This window comes from Heterodontus francisci, chromosome 12 (genome assembly GCF_036365525.1).
Source record: "Heterodontus francisci isolate sHetFra1 chromosome 12, sHetFra1.hap1, whole genome shotgun sequence".
NCBI lineage: Eukaryota > Metazoa > Chordata > Chondrichthyes > Heterodontiformes > Heterodontidae > Heterodontus > Heterodontus francisci.
In genome coordinates this window covers 74262774-74288628 of record NC_090382.1, presented here as the reverse complement: position 1 = coordinate 74288628, position 25855 = coordinate 74262774, and the positions used below count along the sequence as shown (strand labels likewise).

Here is a 25855-nt window from a genome sequence, read left to right as displayed (position 1 = left end):
ATTCATGCAGGGATTCCTCATGGCAGTGTCCTAAACCCAAACATCTTCAGCTGCTTCATCAATGACATTCCCTCCATTATTCAGTCAGAAGTTGGGATGTTCGCTGATGTTTGCAGTGTTCATTTCCATTTGCAACTACTCGGATAATGAAACAGTCCATATGTGCATGTAGCAAGCCCTGGACAAGATTCAGGCTTGGGCTGGCAAGTGGCAAGTAACATTTGCACCACACGTAGACAGGCAATGACCATCTTCAACAGAGAATCTAACCACCCCCCCTTGACTTTCAATCGTATTAACGTAACTGAATCCCCCAGCATCAAAATTCTACAGGTCACCATTGACCAGAAACTTATTTGGACCACCCACATAAATACAGCAGCTACAAGTGCAGATCAGAGGCTGGGTAGTCTGCAATGAATAACTCATCTCCCGATTCCCCATTGTTAAACAGGCAGATGTTCATTCACCAAATGAGGAAGCCGATGACAGTCTCTGATCCACAACTGTTTTATTGTCAATTCATAGCTCAGTCCAAATATCTGTTCTCACTCTTCCCTTCTGGACTAACTCTTTGTCCAGAGGCAACTCTCCTACTGGGTAAAAACCCAGCCCTCAAATGCAAAACTATAATGAGCATCACCTGCTCTCTATTAACACTGAAATGAGTCCTATTTAATTAAAAGGACCAGAATTTTCAATATTGTCACCCATTACATTTCCACCATCTACAATGAACAAGTTGGGAGTGTCACGGAATACTCCCCACTTGCCTGGATGAGTCCAATACTACACAAGAAGTTCGACACCATCCAGAACAAGCAGCCTGCTTGATCGGAACCACATCCACCACCTTAAACATTCCCTCACTCCACCAGCAGCACACTGTGGCTGCAGTGTGTACCATCTAAAAGATGCACTGCAGAAACTTGCCAAGCCACCATCGACAGCACCTTCCAATTCCAAGACCTCTACCACCTAGATGCATGGGAACACCACCACCTGCAAGTTCCCCTTCAAGTCACACATCCTCTTAACATGGGAGTGAACAGTTGTTCCTTCATTGTCACTGGGTCAAAATCCTGGACCTCCCAACCAAACAGCACTGTGGATGTACTTACACCATACGAATGACAGCGGTTAATGAAGGCAGCTCACCACCACCTTCTCAAGGGCAACCAGGAATGGGCAACAAATACTAGCCTTACCTGCAATGCCCACATGCCATGACCAAATTTAAAAACTAATATTTTTCTAGTCCAGTTCTGCTTAATGCATTGCTATAAATAAACAGAATATACTGATTTTTTTTTTAGAAGATGGTGCAATATATTTTGTAAATGCTCCTCCAGTTGGTCAGAGCTCGTCCAGAATTAGTAATAAATACTTACCGCCTTCACTTATCGGATTGTCCTTACTCAAGTTGTACACCTGGAAAGTAAAATTCCATTAATTTACCGGGTAAAATAGCCACACAAAGCTATTCTACAACTAGAAATTTATGGTAACCTAGAACCAGCACAAATGTTGCCAAGTCCATGTTATTTAATGAGACAATACACATATAAGGCAGGAGGTACCTTGCCTAGATGGTGATTTAGTCACCTGTGAATCTGTTTTCATGCTTTTAAAAAAAAATCATGCCAGTTGTTCCACTCCAAGCATTTTGAGGCAAAATCCTGAAATTCTGGAGAGAAATTATGTTTAATTTTATTTGAATATTTTTCAGCCACCTACAGGTATCCAAAGACAATTTGCTATTTTGTAATTTTTCACTGGTTAAAAAGGGTACTTTGTTCTCTATATATTCAAGACAACTCCAACTAAAATTAAGCTTACATTCAAGTGCCTCACAATGTTGCAGCCTGCACCTATGATCACTATATGAATATCTCAAAATCATGAGCATGGAAGGCATTTTATCAATTTAGATTACTATATACGTTATATTGTTGTAGGGGATAAAACCTGAGACTAGATTGCAGGCTTTCTTCTTGGATTACATGCCTTACACTGAGGAATAGAGAAAAGCAACTCTACGAGCAAACTATTTTCCAGAAATTTGTTTTACAAATTTTAAAAAGAACATCTCTGCAAACAAAAAACCTCCATTTCAGCATTACCTGAAACCTCTAGTCTGACAATTGAGAGACAGAGCCTTTCTTTCATTAGTATATCCATTTAGTTTCATTGGTTATGTGCTGGTGGAGAACATTACGTACCAATTTAAATGTCACAACAGAGCAGCATGAGTTACTGAGAACTTGATCCATCCAGAAACCAGGTCACCTTTTCATTTATTTCAGAAATTGCTTTAGAACATGTCCTTCATTAGAAAATAACCAAAACCAAAACAAAAAAATGACTAAAGGTGTTCAGATTTGAATGAATGTAGCTTTAGTTACGTGGAGCATTTTTTGATGTGGTAGGAAACAGAGACAAAAGAATTGAAACTTTGGTGCGTGGGCACCTGAATGGTGAGATACGAGGCATCCCCAATATTGGTCCTTGGGAATCATTTGCATCAAGTTGGATCACCATAGAGAGCAAAAGGAAGCATGCTGGTGAAGCACAAAGATCAGGATGCTGCTGGCATTGCAGTGGCCCACAGTTCAGTGGGGGGACCTGGAAAGAGGGGAGACACAACCATGGGTTGGGTCAGGAGGTGGCTGGGGGTGAGGGAATTTCATGGCTGGAAGGGAGCAGCAGTGGCAAGGTGTGCGGGCATGGGGAAAGAAAGAGAAAGAGACAGGAGAGAGAGAGAGACAGGAGAGTGAGAGCAGAGAGAGAGGGGGTCAGAGAAAGAGGGGGGACAGAGAGAGAGGGGGGGACAGAGAGAGAGGGGGACAGAGAGAGAGAGAGAGACAGGAGAGACAGGGGGGGACAGAGAGGGAGAGGGACAGAGAGAGTGAGAGACAGAGAGAGAGACAGAGAGACATGGAGAGAGAGACAGACAGACAGGCAGAGAGAGACACACACACAGAAAGAGAGAGAGACAGAGGGAGAGACACCAACAGAGGGACAGAGACACCGACAGAGGAACAGAGACACAGAGAGGGAGAGACAGTGAGGAACAGAGAGACACACGCACAGACACGCAGGCATAGAGAGACAGAGAGAGACACACACGCAGAGAGAAAGAGAGAGAGACAGTGAGAGAGAGAGAGAGAGAGAGAGACAGGAGAGAGAGACACACAGGACAGAGAGAGAGAGAAAGACAGGACAGAGAGAGGGACAGGACAGAGAGAGGGAGGGAGAGAGAGAGAGAGACGGGGGAGAGAGAGAGACGGGGGAGAGAGAGAGATTGGGGAGAGAGAGAGATTGGGGAGAGAGAGAGAGAGAGAGAGACGGGGGAGAGAGAGAGACGGGAGAGAGAGAGATGGGGAAGAGAGACGGAGAAGAGAGACGGGGCAGAGAGAGAGAAAGGGAGAGAGAAAGGGAGAGAGAGAAAGGGAAGAGTGAAAGGGAGAGAGGGAGAGGGAGAAAGAGAGACAGGATAGAGAGAGAGAGACAGAGAGAGAGACAGAGACAGAGGAGAGATAGAGAGAGGGACAGACAGAGAGAGAAAGAGAGAGAGAGACAGAGAGGGACAGAGAGAGAAACAAAGAGAGAGAGGGAGAGAGAGAGGGAGAGAGAGAGACACACACACACAGGAGGGAGAGAGAGACACACAGGAGAGAAAGACACAGGAGAGAGAGAGAAAGACACAGGAGAGGGACAGAGAGAGAGCGGGGGACAGACAGAGAGAGAGAGAGGGACAGAGAGAGCGCGAGGGAGAGAGAGAGCGGGGGACAGAGAGAGAGAGGGACAGAGAGAGAGAGAGAGGGAGGGACAGAGAGAGAGAGGGACAGACAGAGAGAAGGAGGGAGGGAGAGACAGAGAGAGAGAGAGAGAGAGAGAGAGACAGTGAGAGAGAGAGAGATGCAAAAAGAGGGAGAGACACAGAGAGAGAGAGAGATGGCGAGCGAGGGAGAGACGCCGACAGAGGGAGAGACGCTGACAGAGGGACACACACATACAGACAGAGAGGGAGAGAGACAGACAGACAGACAGAAGCGGTGAAAGAGGGGGAAGGGGGAAAGGGAGAAAGAGGGTAAGGGGGAAAGGGGCAATGGAGGGGAAGGGGGAAGGAGGGAGAGGAGGGGAAAGGGGGAAGGAAGGAAGGTGGGAAAGGGGTAAGGGGCAAAGGGGGTAAGGGGGTAAGGGGGAAAGAGAGCGGGAGGAGAAGGAGAGAAAGCGAAGGAGAGAAAGGAAAGTGCAAGAGAGAAAAAGAAAGAGAAAGTGCATTCTTTCTCCTTCCAGATCCATACTTAGCCAAAGTACATTTTAAAACATCTTTGCACATGCAAAGGATCTAAAGCCTGTTTCAAGCCTGGGCATTTTGCAAAGGCTGATTTTTTGGCTTTTTCCAATATGACAGGCGATATTCTTCTGACTTGTAATGATTGTGCGATTCCTGCACACCACATTGGAGGCTCAGGAGGCTGTTTAGCGGCCGGTATGGTTGAATTCTGAGGCCATAGGCTTTTGTGATTCACTAATAATGTTGCATTTATATAGCCAACTGATCATGTCTCTACTGCATAGACAGCAGCATATAGAATGTCCATATATATTTTTTTACTTCATGCTATTAGTTTTCAAGTACAGTACCCGTTATTGATTTAGGCAAACATGCAGAGCCTAAATTCAATCTACAACTTCACTAACAACCGCTTCGCAATTATATATCCCACATTAAAGTGGAAGAATTATTATTCAATGCACTAGCCAGTTAACAGATGATGCCTTACCAATGACAGTTTCCAGCATCATCTGTTATTTCAGATGCTTAACATATGCAGTATTTCGCTTTTTGCAACTGAAATGAAAATTACCTGAACTTTTTCCTAATTTATCTTGTGAAAATCTTCAAGAGTTCTACATGTGTTAAACATCTGTGTGAAAATACCATGTTGTGTGATAAAAATATATCACAAAATAGAGCACTGCTGTCACTTAGAGGAGAAAAAATGAACTGCAGATTGCAGCATATGGAAAACATGTTCTCATTAAACAATATTTCAGCTCTTCTTAGCCTTAGTAATAGCTTTCTCCAGGTTCATGAGGGTCTCCATGTCTCCACATGCCTCAGCAAATTAGCTTCAGACACTTGTTCTCAAATTTTTCCATGGCCTCACCCCACTCTATGTCAGTCATCTCCTGCAGCCATATTTTCCTACACACACCTTCTCCCCTACTTCCTCTGGTCAATCACTGATTATGTTCCTTCACCCAATATGCCCTCCATCTGAGACTTTCTCTTAAAACACCTTCAAGACTCTCTTCTTCGACCATGCTCTAATCCTCACTAACTTTTGCTTTTCCCCTCCTGCTCAGTACTCTAAAGCACAGACACCTGCCTGTATTGGAGGAAGTTGTTCTAATTCCTATATTGATTATACAGGATTTTTCAATGCTCCATTCTACATGTACAAAAAAGCTTTCATATCGCTTTGACATCACAGGGAAACAGCTAAGTTGGTGAGTATTTTGCTCATTTATCTTTCAAAACTCAGATAATTTATCAGTAATTGTAAGATTTTATTAGTATTAATAAATTTTACTAGTAGTAATAAAGCTTATTGGAGGAGTTGGGTTTATTAACTATAAGTTAATTAAGTAAAAAATAAATTAATCATCATAAAAATGGCAGGGCAGGTGATATGTTGCGACAGTATGACATGGGAGCTTCTGGATGCAGTGTGATCCAAGGCAAACATGTCTGCAGTAAATAAAGGTGGCTGCAGGAACTTCAGCTCCGCGTTTATGAGCTGGAAGGCGAGCTACAGATACTGCAACACATCAGAGAGGGGAAAGGTTACCTGGACACTTTGTACCAGGAGACGGTTACACCCGATGATAGGGTCTTCTGATTTGGTCCATCGTCAGGGACAGGAGGGTGTGACTGCAAGTGAGGCAGGTATGGGGACCCAGAAGGTAGTTGTGGAGGAGCCTTAGTCTTTGCAAGAATCCATGCGGCTGTGTTGCCTGCCCAGTGCCAGGGTTTAGACATCTGCTCTGGGCTGGAGAGGAACTTTCAGCGGGAAGGGGAGGATGCAATGGTCATGGTCCACCTAGGTATCAACAACATAGGTAGAACTAGAAATGAGGTTCTGCTGAGACACTAAGAACAGCTAGGGTCTAAATTAAAAAGCAGAACCTCAAAGGTAATAATCTCTGGATTATCTGAGCCACGAGTAAATTAGCATAGGGTAAAGATTAGAGAATTAAATGCGTGGCTCAAAGATTGGTGTGGGAGAAATGGGAGAGATTCGTGGGGCACTGGCACCAGTACTGGGAAAAGTGGGAACTGTACCGCTGGGACAGTCTTCACCTGAAATGTGCTGGGACCAGTGTTTTGGGGAGTCGTATAACTAGGGTTGTAGAGTGGGCTTTAAACTAAATAGTGGGGGCAAGGGATCAAGATTGAGAAGATCTGATAGATCTTCAAAGATAAGAGGTGTCAATTGCATCCCATCCTAAAACATTCCAGTATTGAATGGGTTCTTCTGAAACAAAGAAGGTGTGAAGCAGCCATGTCCTGGGCCATTGTGTGATCACCATGGGGGAGAGACCAGTGCAACTCCTACCTGGAGGTGAGATATTACACAGCTTTACCTTAAAAAAAGCAGTCTAGTGAGGGAGAGGGAGATACCCAAGGAGCAGCATCCAAGAAGCTTGTTTCCAGCAAACCAGAAGGCAAGCGCCTTGCGGCAGAATTCTACATCTACACCTATACAGCAGTGAATTATAAGTAATCCACTCACTTTAACTAAACTTTCAACCAAGAGAGAAATCTACAATCACCTCAGGCCTGTAACCAATGAGAATATGACTTCCAAGAGAATTCAACAGGTTACTGTGACCCCACCCCCAAAACTTACCCCCCACTTACAATCGCTTACTCCTTTTTTCCTTGCTGTCTCCTCGTGTTTGTGTGTTTGCAAGCAAATGTGTGAGTGGATGTGGTTGCGACAATTTCGGGATAAGGCATATTGATCAATAAACAATTGATTTTCTGTTTTAAACCTTCAAGAAAACCTGTCGCTGTCTGCTTGACAAATAAATACTAAAGGGTTAAACCCTAATAACAAAACATACTTGCTGCGGTCAGATGGGAGTTGAACTGTGGGAAGCACCCAAATCTCACCACGTGGCCGTAACCACAGAGTATCATGCATGTTCCGCAATAAAGAAGCTTTTTCTGTGCCCCTCTTGCCATGGGGGCATGAGGCACTCTAAAGCTGTTTAAAAAATAATCACCTTCAGGAGGCAAGGCCACGACCCAGCCTTGGAACCCCAGTCTCAATCCACAGCCACAACAAATGAATAGACGCCAGCTCCTGGATAAGGTCAGCATTGAGCATACCTGCGTTCCAGCCTTGTTTTCAATGGTTCTGTCACACACCTGCTGAGTTACAGTGGGAGTGTACAGGAAGGTCTGAGGATTTGCGCCCTTTAGATGTATTATTGGTGAAACCTGTGAGAGATTCATAATAGCTGTTCCTTGAAAACCCCCCCATTTTAGTAAACATCCAACAGAACTGGTTATTATAGCTCAACTTGTGAGTGCTCATGTTCAGAATTCTCTTTTTCAGCCATTAATTTAATTATTGGGGAGATTCCTCCACTCCTCCCTGCCATTGCACCCCGCCCCCACCCCCTGCCCCAGAAGACAGTAAATACGTGACTTGCTCAGCTTACCTCTTGTTGAAGATATTACTTAATTGAAATACAGTGAAGAAACCCACAGAGTAATAAATAACTACAAACTCTTTGAATTTGCTGCAATTTCAGACCAAAATGACTTTACAAAAAGGGTGAACATATTTAACTGCAATTTACAGTGTTTTTTTAAACTTCTACTTCCCTTCTCTTGGTCACTGTTTGAAACTAGGTTCACAAGCGTTGGAAATACAAGTATGGAGTTTCAATTCCAAATGATACTCCTTTCCATTCCAATTTTTACAGTTAGCAACACATGCGCCAGCAATCTGCAAGCCTCATCTTGTAGCGATAAGTACAGGACATACAATTCAGATTGGCCAATTTGAAAAGCAACAAACTGAAATTATAGACCTCATACAACAGTGATAATTACAGTCATCCTTACTGGTTCTCTGCCATCCATGGCCTCCATCCAGAGCCTTCTGTCCTCCTCAGAAAGTGCCTGCATGGTGATCATGGTTGTCCTGTAGAGTACAAACACAATCAAAACTGACCACCACAAATAACCCCTTCAGAAATTTAAACTCATTTTATTTACTTAAGCAAACTTTGTTTTCCTCTTAAATGGAATCCACTTGAATTTCACTCCAAAAGCACCACAGAGTCTTGGTTTATTGCAAGTGGCAAAGCTTGGCAATTGAGAGGGTAAGAAAAGTGAACTTGACCAACACTTAGATTTTGGTGAAATTCTTCTGATTGAACATAATTTAGATTCACGTTAGATTTCCTTTTCAGAAATCTATTTCTGATAATCCAGTCATTTCTTTATGTGGCGAAATAGGGTTTGGATTACTGTAAAGTAGTCCATCGAGAATATTCCATTCTAAAGTTAAATCATCTTTGGAATGATGCAAAACTGCTAATCTCAACATGTTGAAAAGCAACTTTATCCATCTACAAATATTCATCCTGGTGACAACTGCCAAAGCATGTGAAGTTATAAACGTTTTCAGGGTTTAAACAGGGGCCAGGACTGGTCTCCAACTCACTCCATTTCAAATTAATTTAGACTCCTGAAGAAAGCTTTAGTTTGCAATTTACAAGCAATAGAGTACACAATATTTCAGAATTAAAATTGAAGCTTAGATTCACTGTTAGGCACCTGTGCAATCTCAGTTGTGACCTGCCTGGAGAGAATTTTGATTTTTGCAAAAGATGTGGGATACAAAATGCGTCATTCTCCAGCATAGTCACCTTGAGAAATATCAGTTTACATGAAAGCTTGAAATTGACAAGTAGTTTATATCTGCAAATGAGACTAAAGCTACTTCTCAATGGACATTAGGAAGACCAGCAAAAATTTTGTGCAACAAAAAGACAATGCTCAGCATTCAACTCACCTGTCTACTCCTTCCACGTCAAAACAGAACCTCTTCTCTATGGAGTCAGTTTTTCTCCTAATACATGATTTGAGGGTAAACATTTCTTCATCCCCCTGTGAAAAACAAATTCACAATGAATGCCATACTAATTCCTTTCAACAACCAAAAAAAAAGCACAAATAAATGCATGCCAATCAGATGGGGTGTCTCATGGCTGTCATGTGAGCTCACCTTATGTTGGAAATTCATTTTTAAATTCAATTTTTCAATTAATAGGCCTGATGAACACAAATATTCATAAAAGCGCTATTACAATGTACTTCAAGTCATCTAGAGCACATTTCAGAAATTCTACTAGTATGTTAATGGAATAAATTAGTGCATATTTTTCTGTAACATTGAACCCACCACCAGCAATATCAAGTATTTGAGAAGAAATGCACTGAGATTGGTCAAAGTTTAGAAAATGGTTGTCAGTCAGGGAAGGCCACACTAATTCCTTTCAGTATTACGAAAGAATAGCGTTTCACTGCCTGTAAGAAAATCCTTTAGCTACAAACAATACTTCTCTTATCTCTCCCCACACAATGTCCCACACTAAAAAGACTGGTTTCATCTCAAACAGAATTAAAAGCATCCATAAGGACTAAAGCCTCCTAAAATATCACTACCCAGACTGGAGATGAAATGTTTGGAGAATAAATATACAAAAATAGAGACCTGGGAGAAAACCAAGAGAAAGAGGGAGGCAATTCTCTAAATCGACCACTGCTCTCTGTCCTAACCTCGGATCATGTTGCAGCATGCAAACTCAAATCCCTGCTTTAGATAAACTGTACTGAAGGAGCATGATTTGAACAAACTGAATTACCCATTCTAATTGAGCCATTTTCCACAGCATTATTGAGGTCTACATTGGCAACAACCCTGAAGCCACATAAGGGGGATGCACCTTTTAGAAAGCGTAAGAAAGGAATAAGGATGCACCTTTTTGCCATAAATAGCGTATCAGCCAATTCAGTTTATAAACTGGCTTAGGAATAGAAAGCCATAGATAACAATACAGTAAGTAATTAATTTCTGTCTCCCCAGCCATTGCTATTTCCTGTATCTTGTCCTTTAGGGATTTGTTCTAGGTTATACCTATCAGTGGAGGAGGAGGGCAAATTCTGTAATAAACCCCTGGATTTTGTAGTGATAATGACGGTGAAATTGTCAGTGTCTGCTGCCATTGCTTCAGTGAAATTGATAGCCACTTCTGGAGTCCACATGTGCAGAATAAGGCAGCAATTCAGAAATTGCTGCAATGATTCTATGGGTGTGTTGTTGAGGACCACCACCCTGCCTCCCGCAACAGACTGTAATCAATGGGAAATCTTATGGATTGACGAGAAATTCCACTCTTATGCTGTTAGCTTCGCTATAAAAGCCTTTGAAAAGGTTACACCATGTTGAATGAGGTGTAACTAGGATTTTAATGGTATAAGAACTTCATAATTACTGCAAAACCCTCACTGGCCCGATAAGATGATTTTATATTTGTGAAATTTTAAATTAAAAGTGAAGGATTTGTTTTTTAAACTTGCATCTCTGTAGAGCATTTCATGACCTCAGGACATCCTAAAGCGCTTTACAGCCAATGACATACTTTCTGAAGCATAATCACTGTTGTAATGTAGGAAACACAGCAAACTCCCATAAACAGCAAATAATAATGACCAGATAATTTTTTTTGTTATCTTGATTTAAGAAGAAAATATTGGCCAGGACACCAGGGATAACTCCTCTGCTCCTCTTCGAAATAATGCCATGGGATCTTTTATGTCCATCTCAGGTGGAAGACAGGGCCTTAGTTTAACGTCTCATCTGAAAGATGATACCTCATACAATGGAGAACGCTCTCAGTCCTGCACTGAAGTGTCAGCCTAGATTTTTGTGCTCAGGTCAGGAGTGGGACTTTTGAACCCATAACCATCTGACTCAGAGGCAAGAGTGTTACCGCCACGCCTGACACCCAAGTACTTTTAACTTCCTGGTTTGCTGTGTGTGACTACTTCAATGTGATTGGCTGCTTACATGTTTGCTGACATCACTGCTTCTGCATGCCAAGACATCCCCTTGACTTGGCACCAGATTTAAACTGCCACCAGGAAAAGAGAAAACTATGCCACAGAAATCACTAGATCTTTGTGGGCAGCTTTAAGGTCAGTGGTGAGCACCCATGCTTTGCTGATGACCAAAAAATCTGGGCCATTGCTTTAAAACTTACTTGTGACATCAAACTATGTGGGCAAGTGTTAAGTAAAGAGGAATGACAGCATTAAAAGTGAACTAAAGCAAAATACTGTGGATGCTAGAAATCTAAAACAAAAACAAAAGTGCTGGAAATACTCAGCAGGTCAGGCAGCATTCGTGGAAAGAGAAACAGAGCTAACCTTTCAGGTTGACGAAAGGTCATCGACCGGAAACATAAACTCTGTTTCTCTCTCGACAGATGCTACCTGACCTGAGTATTTCGAGCATTTTCAGCAATAAAAGGGGTCTGGATTGGTAGGTGATCCAACTGATCGCAGCAAAGCGAGAAAAAAAAGTGGAGATAAATTTATTCTTAAATTACAAATATAGCTCATATTTGCTTAATTGCTACTCATTTCTGAAATGGAAACAAAAGCATTGCTCCCTCTCTCTTACAGTGCCAATACAATTCCATTTTCTTAAATACGTTATACACCTCTATCAAATAATCTCTCAGAGACTTCTTTTTCAAGCTTAAAAGCCCACATTTCTCCCATCTGTCCTTGCAACTCAGTCCTCTGACACTAAAGATCAGTCTCTTGATACTTCTTCGCACTGCCTCCAACCCTCCAATTACTCCTATATTTCTTGGCAACCAAAATGGATACAGTACTCATGGTGTAGTCTGACTAGGCAATTGTACAGTTTGATAATGATGGCCATAAATTTCCAATTAACCAAGGATTCAAGGGTGGTGCCACAGGACTGGAGGACTGCAAATGTTAAACCCTAGTTCACAAAAAGGAAGAAGGATAAATCTGGCAATTTCAGACTAATCAGTTTAACGCTGGTGGTAGGAAGCTTTTAGAAACAGTAATTCAGAGAAAACTCACAGCGACTTGGAAAAGTATGGACTAATAAAGAAAAGTCAGCACAAATTTGTTAAGGGCAAATTGTGTTTGACTAACTTGATTAGATTGTTCATGAAGTAACAGAAAGATGGATGAGGGCTGTGCAGTTGATGTTGTGTATATGGATTTCCAAAAGGCTTTTGATAAAGCACCACATAATAGGCTTGTTAGCAAAACTGAAGCCCATAAGACAAAAGGGGCAGTACAGTAGCAGCATGGATACAAAATTGGCTAAAGGATAGAATACAGATTTGTATTGAAAGGCTGTTTTTCGGACTGGAGGGAGGTATACAGTGGCATTTTCCAGGCTTCAGTACTAGGACCACTGCTATTTTGAGATACATTAATGACTTGCAGGTACAGGACACAATTTCAAAAACTGTGGCCGACACTTGGAAGTGTAGTAAACAGAGAGGAAGACAGTAGTAACAAACTTCAAGAGGACATAGGTGGAATGGATGAACACAAGGTAGATACAGTTCAACATACAGAGAAGTGTGAGGCGACACATTTTGGTAAGAAGAATGACGTGAGACAATACAAGCTAAATGGTACAATTTTAAAGGGGTGCAAGAACAGAGACTCGGGGATCTTTGTGCACAAATCTTTGAAAGTGGCAAGACAAGTTAACAAAGCATATGAGATCCTGGGCTTCATAAATAGAGACAGAACATTAAAGGTAGGAAATAGTAAACCCATGTAAGGTACTAGTCCTGCCCCAGGTGGAGCAATGTGTCCAATTCTGGGCACCACACTTTAGGAAGGACAAAGGCTTTGAAGAGGATACAGAAGAGATTTATTAGAATAGTTCCAGGGTTGAAGAATTACAGTTATATGAAAACTGGAAAATCTGTATTTTGAGAAGACTAAGCAAAACTTTGATAGACACATTTACAATTATGAAGGGTTTAGATAGAGTAAATGAAGAGAAACAACGGTTTCCAACAGCTGAAAGGTCGATAGTCAGAGGACACAAATTTAAGGTGAGTGGCAAAAGAACCAGTGGTGACATGAGGAAAAGTTTTTTTTACACGAGTGGTAAGGATTTGGAATGCATTGCCTGATAGGGTGCTGGAAAAAGATTCAACAGCAGCTTCGCATCATGGAAGCTGGGGAAATTTAAATTGAATGAACAAATCTAGAATAAAATGCTCTTCTCATTAATAATGATCACAAAACTACCGAATTTTTTAAAAAACCTATCTGGTTCACTAATAACCTTCAGGGAAAAAGAAAATCTGCCCTCCTTTGCTACACATGACTCCAGACCCACTGCAATCTAGTTGACTCTTAACTGCCCTCTGAAATCACCAAGCAAGCCATTCAGTTGTATAAAACCACTACCAAAAGAAAAGCACTGTGGATGTTCCTAAACCATACAGACTGCAGCAGTTCAAGATGGCAGCTTACCACCACCTTCTCAAGGATAGTTAGGGATGGGCAATAAATGCTCACTTTGCCAGTGATGCGCACATCCCAAGAATGAACTTTTAAAAAAGCTTTCAAAAGCAAATTGGATAATTAGTTGAAGAAAAAAATGCAAGCATATGGGTGAAAGAGCCAGGAATTGGGACTAACTGGATTTCTTTTCAAAAGAGCCGGCACAGACTTGATGGGCTATATGGTCTCCTTCTGTGCTGTACTATTCTAGGATTCTATGATTTCTTTACTTGAATTACTGTTTTAACTACATAGTTCAAAGTGGCTCTGCATTGGCTAGACTTGTTAAGCATAGTCTATTCTTTTTTTTTTAGTGATACAGCACTAAAACAGGCCCTTCGGCCCACCGAGTCTGTGCCAACCATCAACCACCCATTTATACTAATCCTACACTAATTCCATATTCCTACCACATCCCCACCTGTCACTATATAGGGGCAATTTATTATGGCCAATTTACCTATCAACCTGCAAGTCTTTGGCATGTGGGAGGAAACCGGAGCACCCGGAGGAAACCCACGCAGACACAGGGAGAACTTGCAAACTCCACACAGGCAGTACCCAGAATTGAACCCGGGTCGCTGGAGCTGTGAGGCTGCGGTGCTAACCACTGCGCCACTGTGCCGCCCAAAAGGTGTTTCGATGTTGAATTTGTAGATGCCATTGATCAGACAATTCTGAACACCCCATATTAAGAATTAGAGCCACAGAAAGGATACAGGGAAGATTCACAAGAATGATACAAGAATTAAATACTCAAACAATGGGACTTTTTCCCTATTGAAACAGAGAATGTTAAAGGGATATCTAAGTAAAGTTTTCAAAATTATGAGGGTGAGCATGCTGAATGTCTAGGAGAGATCTGTAACTGTGGGTGGATCCAAAACACAAAGGGTGGAATTTCAGTTGAAATCCACGTGGAATAAGTTGGAGCCAGAGACAGTTGCTGAGGAAGGAGATGTGGCTGTGAAAGCCAGTTTTTGTAGTTACCTGATTAAACACAAGAAAGGAGATTAAAAAAATAAAGGTGAACAAAAGGTTTTAAAACTTTTGTCATTTAATCTCTCCTTCTCTCCACCCTTTTGTTGTTCTTCCCTCCTTCCCCCTTTCACTTGCTCACAACCTATTACATTTTTCAGTTTTGCCTGTGATGAAAGGTCACAGACCTGAAACGTTAACTCTGTTTTTCTCTCCACAGATGCTGCCTGACCCAAGTACTTTCAGCATTTTTTGTTTTCAAAATTAAGATCAGTTTTGAGAGATTAAGTGGTAAAAGATAGGCAGGTTGGCAAAAATCAACAAGGGGGCATAATCTGAGAATTATCACCAGAAGCGCAAATGGGGAAGATCAAAGTTTTTTTTTTGAAAGAGGTTATTAAATTTTAGATTTTATTGGATTAGATAACAACTATTAAAGCATAGACTGTAACACTTTAAAGAGAGTAAGATAAATATTTAAGAATGAAGAATATAAAGGCCAGATTAAAAGGCAGGGAAGTGGGTTTGGAATACATAGTTCTAGCTGAAAAGCTTGGAACTGTATAAGCATGACGAAGTGAATGGCCTCCTTGTGTATGGAAACCTGTATCATTCTATAACAACAGCACCTGCAATATACATGCTCCTAAAATTACTCAAACAGAAGTCCTTTAATTCTGATGTTGAAATGCAATAAATGTATGTTCTATCACATAAAAAACATACCTGTCACAGCAACAGCACCCCTTTTAACTTACACAATGGAATGTTTAGGTTACCATGCAAGCCAATGAAAGTACAACTTACTAATTTTCCTCCAGTTTTTTGGTCAAATGGCACCATAGTAACCTTCTTTGATTCTTTTTGATATGTGCAGTAGTGCTTCACCCAACTGGATCCAAAAGGACCTGGAAAAGAAAATATTCTTATCAAACGTAAAAGTCCAAATAAACCAGCTTAATATCAAGCAAGTTTCTAAAGGATTTATAAAACCATTGGCTGTGTATAAATACAGAAATAAATATTTAGCCTTACTTTTTTTCTGCACAAAGAGGTAGCCCTCCATTGTGTAAGGGCTGATACTCTGATGTTCTTGAGGGTTCGCCTTCATTTTCTTCATTAATGATTCAACTTCAGATCGCGTACCCTCAAAACGGTCCCGTGTCTGTAATAAGATGTCACAGTGTTCTCAATAAGATATTAGTGAAGTCTAATGTTGGATGTGTAAAATTCTAGTATTGTAATCCCTCAAACTATAAAACTACCTAAACTATTTTTATAAATTTTGTCCTTCCAAACTTGGGTTGCATATGGTTGGAGAATTTTCAATTATACAACATAGGATGATATTTTCCAGTTATAGAAAATTCAATTTGGTAGGAGTACTTTGAGGTGCCAAACTAGTATCATATAAGAGTAGTGGCTCAAGTGAATTTTTTTCTTTTAATGTATTGCCACCAATATGCGGTTAAAAAGTCTAATGACAATACTGACAATGGCTATCAATTAGCTTCAAGAGCCAATCTCATATCATACATGATCATTTACATATTTGGAATTGAGTGGCACCTTACACCTGAAAAACCTGAGGTCCTTCAGTAGCATTCAGAAAATCTTAGCTAAATATCATAGAATCATAGAAATTTATAGCATGGAAGGAGGCCATTTAGACCATTGTGTCCATGCCAGCCGAAAAGTTTCCCTCCAACCTAATCCCACTTTCCAGCTCTTGGTCCATAGCCTTGTAGATTATGGCACTTCAAGTGGAGACCCAGATACTTTTTAAAATGTTTTGAGAGATTCCTGCCTATACCACTCTTTCAGGCAGTGAGCTCCAGATCCCCACCATCCTCTGGTGAAAAAACTTCCCCTCGAATCCCCTCTAAACCCCCTACCTCTTACTCTAAATCTAGGCCCCCAGTTTATGGATCTCTCAACCAAGGGGAATAGGGCCTTCCTGTCCACTCTTTCTAGACCCCTAAATTCTATACACTTCAATTAGGTTCCCCTCAATGTTCAGACTGACAAGTCATTTCTAATTTCCCACATACTAGCTATTTGATAGGCAGAAATTTAATGGGTTACTGAAACCAGACTGACCATATCCAACGGGCAAAATGTTGGTGATGAGAAAGGTAATGTCTTTTTGCCATATGTTTAAGACTGTTCCCTTCAAAAGTATATCATTATTCGCATTAAGGAAGAAGGGGGAAAAATACAAGGCGTAAATTTGAAACCATCTGGCAAACAATAGTAAATATGGCTTCAAAAGAGAAGCTCCTGCCTGAACAACTTGCTTGATTTCACTGCGGAAATGACAAGTAGATTGTGGTAAAACCCTACTGCATTGTATGTCCAGGCTTGGAAAAAGCATTTAACAACACCCCACTTGAAAGGCCATTAGTTTAGCTCAAAGCTATAGGGATTCAGGATAAAACCTTGAGTTCATGATAGAAAACAACAGATACTTGTTAAAGGAGTCATGCCAGGATGCGGGGAATGGAACATTGAGTAGGGTGCCCCAGGGCTTTGCACTGACACCACTACTGTTTCTAATTTACATCAATGACTTGGACTCAAACTTACTGCAAATTGGTTTAATTTGCAGAAAATACCACATTAAGCAGGACAGCAGAATCAAATGAGAAAGTCCAGAAATTTCAGAATGAGGTAAACAAAATGTGAGTGGTCAGAACAATGACAAATGAAGTTTAATACAGGCAATATATAAAATGCATACAGGAAGAAAAAATGGTCACAGCATACATCCATGAATGGTGTTGAAATAGATAAGGATGAAGTGGAAAGGGACATGGGAGTCTTAATATACTCAACATATCCAGCCAATATCAGAGCACAAATAGACAAAATATTATAATGTTATACTAAAGATCCAAAAGAGAATGCAAGTAACAAGCAGTCATGATCAAACTCAAGTGCTACAGTTAGACCACACCTTGCGTATCATGTCCAATTTTGTTTGCAGAGAAGAAGACAACATTCATGTTTGGAGATAGAGCACATAAGAGCCACAAGGTTGAAAGCTTTGATCAGGAGTTTCATTTGTGTGCATAGAGACCTGGGCTTTTCAGCCGAGAAAGGAAAAGTCTGAGAGGTGATCTTATCAAGGTATAGAGGGGCCAGGATTTTTCCCTCGGCGGACGGGAGCCGTCCACCAACTAAAAAGTCAGGGGTGAACCCGCTTCCCCCTGGCCTGGGGATCCGACCTGTATTTGGCGATTCCCTGGCCTTTAACTGTTCTGAGGCAGGACTTCCACACACTTGAGGCAGGAAACCCGCCTACTGGAGCTGCCGGCCAATCAGCGGGCCGGCAGCTCTTAGTCCCAGCAGCGCCACCAGGAGCAGTAGCCACTGCTGGGCCTGCAGCCCAGCTTGAAGATGATGATGTCGGGGAGGCCCGGAGCCAAGGTAAGTTTTTGTCGCCTCGCCGGGGGAGATCCGTCGGGCCTCGGCGAGGCAAGAGTGGTCGATTGGGGGGTGGGGGACATATTGGGTGTTGGGGGTGGTTGAGGCAGTGGGGGCAGCCCTCTGTTGGGCACAGGGTGCCTGATCAGGAGGGCACTCACTCCCCCCAGGCCATCAGAGAGCCGCCTGCTTTTGTCAGGCGGCTGTTCTCAGGCTTGGGCCACCCGCTTGGCAAGGGAAAAGTCCCCGTGGCAAGTGGGGCTTAAGAGGCCACTTAAGGGCCTTGATTGGCCTGGTTCGGGCGGGCCGTTTTTCGCCGCTGTCGCACTGTGTGCGGCGGAGGCAGGCCGGGAAGGGCCACCCCCGAGCCTCCCGCTCCATTTTACACCCCACCCCTTCGCAACCTTCATGCTCTTTGGGGGGCCATAAAATTCCAGCCAAGAGAATAGAAAAGGAAAATTTGGAATGCTACTTTAAATTAAACTGTTATTAGGACAAGAGAACACAAATTCAGACTTTAAAAGGTAAATTTAGGACTGATATGGGGAAGTTCTTCACCACACACTGAGCAAATCAATACTTGGACTCGAGTTCCAGATCGAAGGGCAGAGGCAAAATCCTGGAATCATTTAAGAAATAATCAGATGCAGCAATGGAGATGGGAGGAACTTTTGTGATGGATGAATTAGGATGAGCCAAATAATTTTCCTCTTGTCCTGTGAAAAGGATATTTCTGTGACTAGAAAAAATGTGGTGAATGATATTCCATACAGCTCTTTAGTGTGACAAGAATTAAAAAGAAAAAGACAGACCTGCATTTATATAGCTCCTTGCACAACCACCAGACATCTCAAAGTGCTTTAAAGTGCAGTCACTGTTCTCATGTAGGAAATGCAGCAACCAATTTGCGCGCAGCAGACTCCCACAAACAGCAAGCATTAATGACCAGATAATCTGTTGAGATGATGATTGAGGGATAAATATTGGCCAGGATACCGGGGATAACTCCACTGCTCTGCTTCAAAATAGCACCGGGGATCTTTTACATCTACCAGATCAGCGCCTCATCTAAAAGACCGCACCTCCAACAGTGCAGCACTCCTTCAGTAATACGCTGGAATGTCAGCCTTGATTTTTGTGCTCAAGTCCTGAAGTGGCACCTAGAACCCACAGCCTTCTATATCAGAGGCAACAGTGCTACCAACTGAGCCATGGTTAAGACACAGGACTGCAGGGGGAGACATATATGCCAACAAGATGAGCAAATAAGTGGTAGATGCAGTTCAGTGTAGTAAAATGTGAAGCAACACCTTTTGAAAGCAGGAATAATGCAAAGAAATACACATACAATAGAGGAATGGAGGGATCTTGGCATGCAAATAAACAGTTCATTCGAAGTGGCAGTACAATTAAGGCAGACAATAGCAAAGGCAAATCAGATTTCTGTTTTTTATCTATAGGGGCATACAATAGCATGGAGGCAATGCTGAACATGTACAAAATCATAGTTATGACCCAGTTGGTGTATTCTCTGCAGCCTTTTGACACCCTATTATGAGGAGGACATAAAAGCAATGGAAAAGATGCAGTATAAATTTACTAGGATGTTACCACAGTCTAGGACTCTATGAAAGGTAACCATTAGAGACTTTTTGTATTAGACTGAGAAAGTTAATAGGTGACCTGATAGAGGTGCCCAAGATCATTAATAGGGGCATAGAGTACAAGAGCAAGAAAGTTATGCTAAACTTGTATAAGGCATTAGTTTGGCCTCAGCTGGTCTATTGTGTCCAGTTCTGGGCACCGCACTTTAGGAAAGACGTGAGGGCATTGGAGACAGTACAGAAAAGATTCACGAGAATGGTTCCAGGGATGAGGAATTCAGTTATGAAGATACATTGGAAAAGTTAGGGCTGTTTTCCTTGGAGAAGAGAAGGCTGAGAGGTGATTTGATAGAGGTATTCAAAATCATGAGGGGTCGGGAAGAGTAGATAGAGAGAAACTGTTCTCACTTGTGAAAGGATTGAGAGCGAGAGGGCACAGATTTCAAGTATTTGGTAAGAGAAGCAAACGTGACATGAGGAAAAACACTTTCAAGCAGCGAGTGGTTAAGGTCTGGAATGCACTGCCTTAAAGTGTGGTGGAGGCAGGTTCAATTGAAGCAGTCAAAAGGGAATTAGATGATTATATGAAAAGGAAGAATGTACAGGGTTAAGGGGAGAAGGTGGGGGAATGGAACTACGTAAATTGCTCTTTTGGAAAGCTGGTATGGACATGATGGACTGAATAGCCTCCTGCTGCACTGTAACAATTCTGTGATTATAAAGGGCTCTGATAAGCTAAGTAGTGATAAATTATTTCCACTGTTGGTGAGGTGGTATTGACAGAGCACACATTTAGACTAATCACAAAAATAATTTAGAAAATGAGATTTGGAAAGCTATCTTTACAGTGGGGTAGCTGGAAAGTAGAATTCAGCACCACAAAGTCACTGATGTGGCGTTCATAAATTTTAAAAAGCAATTTTATGGTATTGTGATCAAACCCAATCTCTGTTCCTTTCCTTATTAGAGTCTTCCTACAGCGCACTACTTAGAAGCAGGGCAAATAGAACATGACAATAAGGCACATATTAAAGCAAGAGTTTATTGTGAAATGACATTAAGCTCGTGAGTAAGGGTAACATAAAATACCATAGAGTTGATATGGTTGCAAAAAACAATTCTATTATTTTTATTTGTTCCTGGGATGTGGACATCACTGGCAAGGCTAGCATTTATTAACCATCCCTAATTGACCTCGAGAAGATGGTGGTGAGCCACCTTCTTGAATGCTGCAGTCCTTGTGGTATAGGTATACCCACAGTGCTGTTAGGGAGGGAGTTCCAGGATTCTGATCCAATGGCGGTGAAGGAACGCTGATATCATTCCAAATCAGGATAAAGTGGAGGGGAACTTGCAGGTGCTGGTGTTCTATGTGCCTGCTGCCCTTATGGTGAATGAGCAGCAGGAAGAGCTGTATCATTACGTTAGTGATAATGGTGCTTGGACGAACTATTGGACTATAAAAAGTGGAAAGTTGACAGCCCACAAATCTACTGCCAGCAAGCATTATATGACATGTTGATGCTACTTCTGAACTGTTTTATAATGTATAGTTTTGATGTTATGAGGGGAAAAAAGATCTTATTTTATGATCTGCAGATGCTCCTTAGAGATTATGATGGTTACTCATGGTTGCTCCTTGTTTTACTTCCTTATTCAGCCAGATAAGATCACGTTCATTTAACCAAACAGAGCATGTATTATAAGTCTACTGTTATGACAGAGGCGGGAGAAGTGCACTGTTTATTCTAGTTCCAGTTCTCCATAGGTCACAACATATATTTATTTTTTTCCCCAAAACGTTCAATCAAAGACTATTTTTTTCCAGAATAAAACACACCAACCAGATTTCTTTAATAAACAACAAAATTATCAGTTTATTATAAAACAAGTCTGAACCAGTAATGAAGTAAGGCATAAACACATGGATTGAAATATTAAAGTTCCCTTTTTACCTTAGCCCCTCACACTCACTAGTTAACCGGAAAAATAAAAGGGCTTGTTGTTTACAGCTCTGTTCTGTTAACACACAAAAAAAAACACTTAGGCTGAATACGTGTTCATTCTTGAAGATCAACAGCAGATGGGATACATCGTGTTCCAAAACTGGCATACAGTCTGGTCTCCGAGTACATGTAGATGGGTCAGTGGGATCTTTTAGAACAGTTCTTTTCAGGTGGCGTTGAGAATTAATTTAGCAGGTTTTTGTTCAAATTCAGGAGACGAGATGAGTTGACACAAAAGACTTCTCAGGGACTTTTAGAGAGGTGCTGGAAAGCTGAGCTAGATGGTGGTCTCCTCTCCTCTCCGTGGAAGTCCTCTCCTTCTGCAGACTTTTTAAAGAAATGGAACAGGCTGGGTTGAGCTGGGGTTCTGTCCTTCAGTTTTTTTAAAAAACTCCAACCCCTTTTAAACAGTTCATTCCTAACTCCAAACAATTCTGGAAACAGAAAGTCCACCTTCTGACGTGTCACTTCTCTGCACACATCTTCCCTAATTACCAGTGTTTCTGTTCCATTTTTAACTTGAGTCATGTGACAACCAGTAAACATTGTCAAACAAGTCCTCTTGATGACCCTCTTGGGGGGAAAAAACTGGTCCAACATTTCTTCAGTTTGAATATGAATTTCTCAAACAATATATTAAAAAAAAACAAGCACTTTCATAACATAAAGGAATCATAACTTAAGAAGACATTACAACCAAGTGGTTTAGCCACTGTAACAGGCGGAAAATATCTGAATTACTCTTAAGAACCAAATCCGGTTGTGAGCTGTCCCTTGTACCTAATCCTAAAAAGCAAAAGTTAAACTTCTGTAGTTAAGCAACTATAGTCAACAAATCGGTGAGAGGCAGTATTGTGCTAAAATAAAAGGGTTATACAAATGCAAGGAAATGTGAAAATTCAGAAAACTTTTAGCTATAAAAAGTAAAGGGATACAAAAAAAGTAAAATGTCCAAAAAAGTATGAAAATACTTGCATTTAATATCAATGCTAACAGCAAAATATTTTTTAAAATATATTAACAGACAGAGAGAGGTAAAGGGGAACGGGGCCCATTAAATACAGATGCCGATAAGATGAAGATGGACAATAAGGGAATGGCAGATTTGTTAAGAGACACAGTAAGATGGGAAGAAGAAGTTACAAAGGCAAGCAGCTCACCACCACCTTCTCAAGGGCAAGTGGGGATGGGCAATAAATGCTGGCCCAGCCAGCGACACCCACATCCCTGGAACGAATAATAAAAGACAGACTAAGTGAATGGGCAAAACTATGGCAAACATGGGGACTGGAATATAGAAATGAAGTGATGCATCAGTTGGCTTGGTCAGACCACATCTGAAGTGCTGCATTCAGTTTTAGGCACAGTGCCTCAGAAAAAATATATTGACATTGAAAAGGGTACAGTGCAGATTCATCAGTATGATACCAGGGCTTAAAGAGTTAAATTCTGAAGATATTTAGGAGTGAAACCAGGAAACATTTTTTCCATACAAAGCATCTGGAACACCCTCCCCTAAAAGGTTGTGGATGCTGGGTCAATTAAAATTTAAGACTAAGATTGATAGATTTTTGTTAGCTAAGGGCATCAAGAGATATTGAGCAAAGGCAGGTTCATTGAGTTGTGTTAATTAGACATGATCTAAGAGAATGGAGGGGCAGGTTTGAGGGGCCTGCTCTTATGTTATTGGCTGTAAAGAGGGGAATCTCTATATGCTCAAGGTGATAACAGGTGTACCATAAGGATGAAGCTTTACATTGCATCTGCGCTGTTTTGAGTGCCTTATGTAGTAATGGGCAAAATACTATTCTCCATACAATTATGCGGCGGTATGCATACACACCTGTGCCAACATTCTATAGTAAGCAATTCTACTGAAAAGAACATCACCATAGCTGCAAGAGTATTCATCCTGAAGTGTCTTTTTTTATTAAATGAAATTATCCCCTTCCAAAAAAGATAGAATCAGCACATGTCTCGATTAGAAAGAACCTCTTCAGGTGACATATCTAGTGGATCTTTCAACACTTTCATGGATTGCAGAACAACTTGAAAAGGTTTGGCAATTTGCAGCCTGCTAATCCTAGTATTTAAACCAAAGGCTTATTAGTCAGTTGGGACATCAGTTGGACTAAATTACACCACCTTTACTTCCCATGTGGCTTCAATGACAAAGATCAAAGGTTATGTTCTTGTTTTCTTATCACTCGTAACTTATGCCCTATTAAATTCTCACACCAACTAACAAGAATATTGAGAAAGCTATAGCAGAATCCCAGAGCAACAATGCTAAAATGATGCACATCTCAATTGAAAACAAGGGAGGAAACTGCATTCTGAAAATGGAGCATCAAAACAGTATAAGTTACTCCAAAGGATTTTTTACATGATGAAAGGTCATCGACCTGAAACTTCAACACCGTTTCTCTTTCCACAGATGCCGCCAGGCCTGCTTAGTATTTTTGACATTTCCCATTGTTATTTCAGATTTCCAGCATCACAGAATTTTGCTTTAATATTTTACTTAAGCTTACAAAAACCATCATTAACCACTGTATCTATTAAGTACATCATAAAAAAACTAAAGTTAAACTTTTACTGGTTTGAGACAGCAGAGGGTCTACAGTTTTCTAGCATCTATATTAATAAGTGATGCATTGTTGTACTGCTGCAGTATCTCCAACTGATCAGATTGCTCTATTATAGACCACTGAACTTTCAACTGATCACCAGATCAACTGCTTCTGCAGACTGGTGACCATTCATGTCTCGAGCAGCACAATCAGAAGGCTTGCTAACAATGTTAGGAGTCAGTATGGGAAGCACACATAATTGGAAGACCTTCTCAGACAGGTCAGGAGACTTGCTAGAGCAAGACTGATAAAAGTTAAACCAGTTTGAAGTTAAGAGACACGAAACAATGACTGGAGTGAAATCAGAGATTACTCATTTATGTGCTCAGGTATCTTTTCCAAGTTGACACATGGAAAGAAAAGCTCAAAACAGTTACAATCATCAAGATTTATTACTGTGCATGAGCATTCCTCATTACTGCCCACCCTTGGCAATGACGATGTGGAATGGTTTTTTACATTCTATCAATCTGACTAGTAAGTATGCCAATAGTCAGTCACTTTCTATAATAGACTTGAAGTGCCAGGAAGAAGTTGGTCATTTGATTTGACATTTACTAAATTAAAATGGTTCATTAGTACCTCCACTTCTCTGGTCTATCTGATATTCCACAATCAGAAAACGAATATCTAGAAGTTATGAAAAAAGCTTATTTCTGCATAGTATCATTCCCTTTTCTTAGCTAGATTTGCTAATTGGTTGGGTATGATACGTGAACTTACATGATATGGGAATGAGGGAATGCATTGTAGATGACAAAAAATAAGTTAACTGCGAACTTGTCAGTGATGAGGGGAGATTGCTTAGTTTTAACACACCAAACACCATTTAAATGAAATATAGCTAGATTTTCAATCATGTAAGATAGGAAACACATTAAGCCATGTGGGATCATTCTGCTACACCACATCATATTGCAGTGAATAATTTACACGGAAGGATGGTTTGGGGTTTTCCTTTCCTGACCACTAGACAGAAAAGTCTTGAAGCACATGGAAAAAACAAAGCATTTGTGGAAGTTAGTCTCTTCTCTCAGTTGCAGGCACTAAGCTACCCCAAACAGCGTGCAAAAATTTAAAAGGAGCAATTTCCTCCTTTTACTATCATTTGTTTTGATGGTTACTTATTGATTTGAATTCGATACACAAATAAGCAAAAATTTATCGAAACGTTAAACCAATTGTAGGTAAAAATTCAAAGCAGCAATTTTTTCTAACTTTTTTTGGAGGTAAGGTAAATTTACTTCTTTACTTACATTCTGAATGCTGATCTGAAGCTGGGTTTTAAAATGTCCAAAGTCTTTTGCCAGTTCATAGCCATGATGATAAAATGTGAAGAGTCCTTGTAAGAATGCAAGCAACTGTAAAACAATGACAAAAAAATGCAGGGTCATAAACCAACAATTTTCCCTTCATCAAATGTCATACTCCACTAAATATACATTTTCGATTTGGCCACAGGTCAACATGTTCAGCGAATCACAGGAACCAGCTAATTTCACATTTAGCAATGTGTCCTCAATTCACTGG

At 41.0% G+C, this 25855-nt stretch overlaps 1 protein-coding gene across 13 annotated transcripts in view; it reads right to left on the bottom strand.

The window, feature by feature from the left end:
• The window catches only part of LOC137375927 (rho GTPase-activating protein 26-like), a 225176-nt gene that overhangs the window by 84669 nt on the left and 114652 nt on the right, over nucleotides 1–25855 (bottom strand). For all 13 annotated transcript variants that reach the window (XM_068043640.1, XM_068043639.1, XM_068043635.1 and 10 more), the window contains 6 exons: nucleotides 25582–25686; nucleotides 15692–15821; nucleotides 15464–15564; nucleotides 9111–9205; nucleotides 8156–8234; nucleotides 1392–1431 (listed from right to left, as the gene is read on the bottom strand). In XM_068043640.1, the coding sequence (XP_067899741.1) occupies nucleotides 1392–1431; nucleotides 8156–8234; nucleotides 9111–9205; nucleotides 15464–15564; nucleotides 15692–15821; nucleotides 25582–25686 (550 nt within the window). The remainder of the gene's footprint in view (nucleotides 1–1391; nucleotides 1432–8155; nucleotides 8235–9110; nucleotides 9206–15463; nucleotides 15565–15691; nucleotides 15822–25581; nucleotides 25687–25855) is intronic.